The sequence below is a fragment of the Pecten maximus genome, chromosome 14 (assembly GCF_902652985.1).
Source record: "Pecten maximus chromosome 14, xPecMax1.1, whole genome shotgun sequence".
Taxonomy (NCBI): Eukaryota; Metazoa; Mollusca; class Bivalvia; order Pectinida; family Pectinidae; genus Pecten; species Pecten maximus.
The window spans coordinates 9,732,281-9,740,438 of NC_047028.1; the positions used below are offsets into that span (position 1 = coordinate 9,732,281).

General features: G+C 33.5%; 1 protein-coding gene across 1 annotated transcript; it reads left to right on the forward strand.

Annotated features, from left to right (window-relative positions):
- The first annotated feature begins 3,145 nt into the window (after nt 1–3,145).
- Nucleotides 3,146–8,097, forward strand: LOC117342360 (retinal homeobox protein Rx1-like). Its single transcript, XM_033904510.1, has 5 exons — nt 3,146–3,720; nt 5,573–5,681; nt 6,036–6,159; nt 6,669–6,738; nt 7,247–8,097. The coding sequence occupies exons 1-5, from the start codon at nt 3,687–3,689 to the stop codon at nt 7,597–7,599; spliced, it is 690 nt and encodes a 229-aa protein (XP_033760401.1). The 5' UTR covers nt 3,146–3,686; the 3' UTR covers nt 7,600–8,097.
- Nucleotides 8,098–8,158: the final 61 nt, after the last annotated feature.

Genomic DNA, 8,158 nt, shown 5'->3' on the forward strand with positions numbered 1-8,158 from the left:
AACAAAAGAGAGAAGAGACAGTTGTCTAGTGATCACAAACAAAAGAGAGAAGGGACAGTTGTCCAGTGATCACAAACAAAAGAGAGAAGAGACAGTTGTCTAGTGATCAAAAACAAAAGAGAGAAGGGGCAGTTGTCCAGTGATCACAAACAGTTGTTTATGTAAGTACAAGTCTTTGATAACTAAGTACAAGATTTTGATAACTATTTCCGCGTAAAGTAAGTAATTACTTTTGCCTGTTCGTAAGTATTCCAATACAAAAATATAAGCTTTCCTATTATCACCTCGACTATTTATGTGTTTTTATTAATGGATTATAGGGTGCATTAGAGTCGTATTGCAAATTGCATAGTGTGCTGTATAAATGTTTTATGGTATCAATAAATAAACACTAGATGAACAACATATCGATCATACAAGAAAATAGCAGATACGTTAAAACAAAGGAGAAATACAAAAACCTTCTTCTGTAATACTGTTAGGATGGTAATACACAAACTGTACACTGTAATACTGTCAGGATGGTAATACACAAACTGTACACCGTAATACTGTCAGGATAGTATTAATATGCTGAAAATGTTAGCTGACCTTTACACCTAGCGAAAGCATAACAATAAAGTCAACATCAAACGAACAAATTATGTGAATTAATCGGCATGAAATGATAGGAAATAGTTAAATGGATATGTTTAGTTTACTTATATCTGAAACAGGTTCCGATTCGTGATGCCTTCTCAAACTGTTGTCATTATCGGAGTGAATGTAATCAAGTGTTCCAATCTCACTCCAGTGCCAGATGACCATCCGTTTATCTGTTGTGGACAGATCGCTGACCATCAAAGTGACCATTAAAATGTAAATTGACTCAAGCTACAACGGCAGCGGCACAAAGCTTAGTTGACCTATCTCCAGTCAGGGTTGTCACCCTTTAACCCGATAGCATCTCATCTTCGCCACTTAGCGGCGCTGCTGACAGAAACATAAAAGTGACACTTCTGTAATCAAGTTTGAATATTCATGAGTTTGTCGCCATGGATATGTCTATCTTCTGTCATACGCGTTTTTAGCATTTGATGTTAAAGCATCATTAGAAAAATTAAGGAAACTGATATACAATTATCAGAAAAAACAATACATTGTTTATACCACGTACAGCAATGACAGATAATTTCACTTACATCAAAGCACTGTCTTCATATATCATTTTCCCACTTGTGAATCATTTCCTAAAAAATCATTTCTGTAAAAAAAAGAGAGACAAAATCCGTGACACTAAATACAACTCAGGATATGGGAGTCATAATGTGACTTTCACACGGTAACATAACTGAAATCCGAATTGTATAGGAAAATTAAAGCTGTAATATGGTATAAATGAAATATGCCTTTTCCAATCGCATAAAATACATTCCACTTTAATATCATGATTAATCGTTAAATCTACATTCTCAATCAGACACAAACTTGAAAAAGGACGTCAAAATACAGCTATACTAGATATTGTTAATGACTTCTGCTATTGTGATAACGATATCACACGGACTCACAACTAACTAGTTGGGACAATGTCAATGGCTTATTTTACATTATATCGTTCTAATCGGCAGGAAATTTTCGAAACTGTTGAAATACTTTGAATTACCATCCGTGTTTAAATACAATGCCGGGAAATAGATCAATCCTAAAAAGTAAAACCGTCAGAAATAACGATGAGAAGGAATTTTATTCGTTTGTTTTGTTCTTGAATTCGTCTCTTTATTTGTCTGCTAATTCTAACCTTTACATGTTGCAGGTAGGTCTGCCTGACGGTGTCACACTTCGGGTTGTTACGGCGAGATAAGAGGTTAAATGACGGGGACAGATAGCCCTGCGTGACCCCATCGTCATATGCGGGTTATAGGGGGCATTTCATATCTGTCATCTGCCAGCTTACTCATGCTATTGACAAAACGAGGAACAAATGATGTTAGAATTTAAGCATTTCATAATTGTTTTATAATTATTACAAATATGAAAATCAAATTGGCAAAAATAAATATAGATTTATATTTTTGGCATAATAGATGTAAAATAAATTTAAAACATCATTTTACGAACAACACAATGCAGTTGAAATATTTTGAAAATCTATAATCAAATAAATATCATTTGTATTATAAATGTCGATTATTTTTCTTGTAAGCGTGCTGCAATAGGTCTGCTGATTGTCCATATCTAAATATTATCATATGAGATATGGAATGCTACTTATACCACTTGGTTGTTTAACCACGGGTAATTTATACTAATATACCATTTCTCGAGATTATTCTCTACTGGTAAGTAAATGATGGTTTAGATAGGCTTACTTTATAGATAGGCCTAACTAATAGATTGGCCTACTTAATAGATAGACCTACTTGATAGATAGGCCTATTTAATAGATATACCTGATAAATAGAAAGGTCTAATTAATAGATAGACCTACTTAATAGATATACATGATAAATAGAAAGGTCTAATTAATAGATAGACCTTCTTAATAGATAGACCTTCTTAATAGATAAACATTCTTAATAGATAGGCCTGATTAATGCGACATATTATTAGTAAAACAAAACAAAATACAAGGAGCACAAATGACCCTGACGGGGACTGATACTGTTTGTTCTGTGGCGGCTGGTGGTATGTCATACGTAAGTTCAGAGATTACTTTTGCAAAAATCATATGGATGTTTCTGCTTAAATAACGCGCTCTGACCATGATAAATCTTCATAAATATAGATTTTACTATTTTATTTGTATTTTAGTGATGTATATAAAATGTAGTATTTCTCTTTGTATTTTCTATTGATTAATATCGACTGCAGTACTTTTCTTTGTATCTTTCTATTGATGAATATAAAATAAAGTCATTAATCTCAATTTAATCCGACATTTAATAAGAATTCTCTCTTGTTTCGTGGGGAACATGAATAACCATCTGCCAATTCACGAAACCATAATGGGGTATTAAGATACAAAAATGTATATAAGATAAGGGTGTTAGTTGATACGCATTGAAATGCATCCACTACGTTTTTTGGTCTACCTGGAGAATGGGGAGGTGAGGTGGGAGAAATCCTGCAGAAATTGAACACACGTTCGACCCGTTCATTCCATCCGTAATATTACAAGCACACTTTGTTAATTACAGGACCAGTTCTACGGTGGGCTTGAGTTTCATTGGTGAGAAGTACGACACATGATGAGGCAGTGGGCCTATACTGATTTTGTTAAGTGATAACTAATAGTTTAACCAAATCAAGTCTGTCATCATCCGCATTAAACGGTATACGGATCCGGAGGATAAACACGACAGCGCCATAACGGGAGCACAATGAGGCATTTAACGGCTCATGTAGTGGTGATTACCGCCCCTACAGACGACTGTGGCGTTCCCGGCTTTATCGACTCTAATTGGCTATTAACACTGTGATCGTATGCTGTCGATTGTTGTAGAAATTACATGGCCTGTATATAAAGTCCTCTTCCTCTTACAAAATATTTCAGGAAATGATTCTGGGATTTCAACATGTGTATTTGAACCACGTGAAATTTATTTCACTTGTTCATTTCATATTAATGTGTTAACGTTATATTTGAATTGCTGTTTGTGTCGGATTGGATTGGAATTTGACCACATATCTGGAGACAGTGTAACATGAAGGTTGAATTGGAGGGCCAGGATAATTCAGGTTAGTTGTTAGGAAGATGATAGGCCGTCAAGTATTGTTATTTATTTTATTTTTATAGTAAACTAGAGCAGAGGTGTATTCATTCAAAAGTAATAATACTATTTGGTGTGATATCATCATTTTTCAGTTTCATTTAGTTACTCACTGCGTATTTCATACTTCAAGATACTTGTGATATATATCATAGACAGGCACGAGACATATTCGTCTTGTGTGTCAATGGCATTATGCTTCTTATAAATATTAACATCATTTTTGGTATTTTATATATGTATTTTCTATTTAACAGGGGTATAGAAAATACGCTTAGCTTTGTGATATCAGAGATTATACTAACTGCATTGCTTAACTTAAAATTACTATTTTTCACAACGAAATCGACAGGAATAAAAAAAAACCGAATACATTATATCTTAAGGAACTTTTTAATGCATGTCAACAATTCATTCATACTCACTCAACATCATAATTTCCAGAATATTACAAACCTCATCATTTTTCTTGTATAAGTTATAATTGTTTTTATAAAAATAAATTATAATAATAATAAAGCACATGTGAATGGAGACTTTTTTGAGAAAGTAAAGCTGCTGTTATGAGAACATGGAGTTTTACCTTTCTGAGAACTAGTACCATGTACGGTGTTTATGTGTATTGTTTTTTTATTATTATTTTATTTTTGTTTTTACATTGTATATCTGACCAGTATCATCTAAATGTTAATAGAAAATGTTCACTTTACACAAACAAATATACCATCTGACTAGGTTCTATATGTATTGGCCTTATTGGTAGCAAAGCGAACGCGGTTTATATGTTACACAGTGATATGCTTCGAATTAGTACTTTTTCTCCTGTTTATATTTATTACACAATGTATTTACCTCAACTGAAATGCCATATTGTTTTTTTTTTTTTCTAAAATTATTCACCGTTCGACTTTGATTTGTATGGGATTTCATTTAGTATAACTCGCTCACTTAATATTTCTGAAATTTCACTGATAACATCTCCTACGGCAAATCAACTTAATTTGCTATTGATAGACATGTTTACATTACTAAATTTGTAACCGCTATGGCGACTCAGGTCCTCCCCTCATTTACCAGGGGATGTTTTGGTGTCAGAAGTAATGTGTAGCTTCAATACAGCTCTTAGGAATATATATAAGATATAATCAATGTTCAAAGAAACCCAATGATATAATACCACGTGTTTTCAATAAAACCTTGCGATTATAAAGGGTTCTAACTACATAGCGGTATAGAGTCTTTCTAAACAAGGGAAAAGATAACATTTGTGTAGACATTAAACGCATCGGAACAGTTAAAGCTCTGAATCCAAACGAGGTATTGCTGTATATCACTTAAGGTGACCGGACAGGGCACTAGAAATACGAGATGATTTCACGGAGTAAATAACGTCATTATCCACATTAGAATAATCTATACCTAATTGGTCAAATGATAAATAGTGCATCCAAAGCAAATATTTCATGGTTGAATGATCATAACCAGAGATATTGTTAGTTATTGATGAGAATAGATGGAAACCTTTATGTGATTATTGAGGTAAGTAATATAAAACAAAATTTGCTAATTTATGAATCCACAAAGAGAACATAAGTATTTTTATTAGTATTTACAAGTATCAAATGGCTTAAAGACGTTAATGTTAAGATGTAAACAATTGTTGATGTAATCATTTACCAATCTAGAATCTATGTCTACAGTTTGCTCCTAGCTTTCTGCATATACACTTATCAAATATTTGTGTTGTACTAATTCTACAGTAGGCATGAATACTGTAACAATAATTCCCAATCTATATAAAGAACGTTTTTAAATTTTAGCTGTGAGAAGTTTACAAAGATTACACGCCATGGTTTTGAAGAAGAATGACATGCCAAACGATATTCCTGGAATGGGCACCTCAAACAAAGGACGGAAACCTCGACACAGGTAAGAAAACAGTTGTAGATGTTTTGATCAAATTATTGAATAATTTGTCATTGAAAGACAACTTTCAATTATGTGGTATTCATGGTTATACAGCAGGATGGATTTGATTTTGTTGTTGATAATTGTTGTCTTACCAGAACACTCGTTAAAACAATCGATACATGGTAAGCATTTCTTAAATTGTCACATTACCCTGTAGGTCATTATTGTTATAACTTTTATTTCCGTTCAATAATGTAACCGTTTTAAAGTTTAGGGACGAAATCTTGCCAATGTTTTTCGGGAACATTAACATACAATTTACAAATGTTGATTTATACTTAATAGACTTGATTTTATTTTCCTATTATTCAGGACCACGTTTTCTCCATTTCAACTGAAAGAAATGGAAAAAGCATTCCGAAGAGCCCCCTACCCAGATGTTGTCACCAGAGAAGACTTGGCACGAAAATTGACTTTAAACGAATCCAGAGTACAGGTTTGTCTCTATCGCAATAAATCTATTGTATCCGTCATTGATTATATTTTATTTCAAATACTAAAAAACTCTGAAAATAATCATTTTATTTTGTGATTTAAGATATAGTCATATATAATTCAGATGGGTGGTCGGTTGGCACAGTGGTAACACACTTCCCTTTCACATATGCGGCCGGGGTTCGACTCCCCGATCGGACGTGAAAAGGTATTGGGTCAGTTGCCCGACCACATGAGTTTTCCCCTGGTATTTTCACAGTGATCTTCCATCCGGGACAACAAGAGTGATAAACATTAAGTTGATAAAAGTTGTTTTGCAATTGTTGTAAAATAAATAATGTTGACATTTACATTTATATTCAGATGCTATTTTTAAAAATAGTTGCCAGCGGAATCCTCACAACCATTCCAAGTCTGCGTTACTATGGTAACCTAATAAACAGCGTTTTCATTTCCCATGCGTACCTTTATATTCCGAGAGGTTTAATGGGATTCTTATCCATTTTACAGATCTGGTTCCAAAACAGACGCGCTAAGTGGAGAAAAGGTGTGGCCCCAAAAGTCGACATATGTCCTGAAGGTACGCATCATGTTTACAAAATCGTTATAGAATTACCCTGTAGATTTGTCTTACCTTTATTAAAGCTAAGCTGATATCACATTCTTTTTTGTTGAATATGACCATATAGAAAACATTTATGTAAAGCTAACAGCGATATAAATTTTGGCATAGATCAATTCCATTTAATTGAAACACTCTTTTAACAATTAAAAAGTCTTCATTTACATACATATAAAGAAAGACAAATACTCATATGATTAGTATTTTGATATAATTACACGACTTGAACTTCTGGATGTTACAATACATGTACATCGACCATGCCTTTCATACGAAATAAACATGTGTTAAGTTTTCTTTATACTATTTTATCATTACGTTGTACCGAAGAGTGTAGTGTGTTCAGCATTAACCGTAATAGAAGCATGTTGCAGCATACACTTTTGACATCTTAGATATAAAATAAATTAGGGCTTCAAAATTAGTTATCTTTCTACATAATATATATTGTTACTGTTTATTACAGAAGATTTCTCCACCAATAAGACAGAACCTGTCAACCAACTGCCACCTGCTCCATCAACAGAGACCGTTCCTAATAAGGAGGGGGCGTGGCAGCCATGGTCGCTTTTAGCCGGAGACTATTCATACTACCAACCATCATGGTTGGGACCGGTTGCAGAACAGTCACAGACTCATTACCTTTCTCACCACCAGGCGGCGCCACTGACTGGTCTCGTGGAACATATGTCATTTCCGTCTCCGATTAATCTCGTTCAGAGGGAGATGATGTCTCGGGATACACAGTTCATGAATAAATACGTGTTTGGAAAACCCAACAAAGAGTCATCAAACTCACGGATGAAAATATTTAATTAATCGCCACTTACCAACTTATACATGTATTTATTGAAAACAGCTTGTTATGGCCAAATATAATAATAAAGTATGTTAGCTTCGGTATCATTAGTTTTATTTAACAAAGGTAATTATATGTATTTGACACATTTGTATGTATGAATTACATTGTTTATCCGTTTAAACTGTTTAATGAGATATCTTCAACCTTGTAACAAGATTTCTTAAGGAACATTGGTGTATAGTTGAGTGCAGTATAATAACGCACAAATATGAAGAAATGTCTGAATGGCAAACAAGAACAGTGAAATTGTTTACTTTTGTTTCTGAAACAACAAATGGATACTTTCGTTTTAAATCATAGTGTTTCTAGAAACAAGGCATAATATACCTTTAACAATTTCTATGAATACACCATTGATATACTTTCTGCTTTACAGTTTCTGTGAATTCATTGTACCGAGGATTACGTTTGATATTGTTCCAAACATCCTGGAATAAAAACCACAAATCGATGTCGATTGTTATTTGTTGACTTAATTGTCGTGAGAATCTTCAGCAAACATATTTTGTAAATACT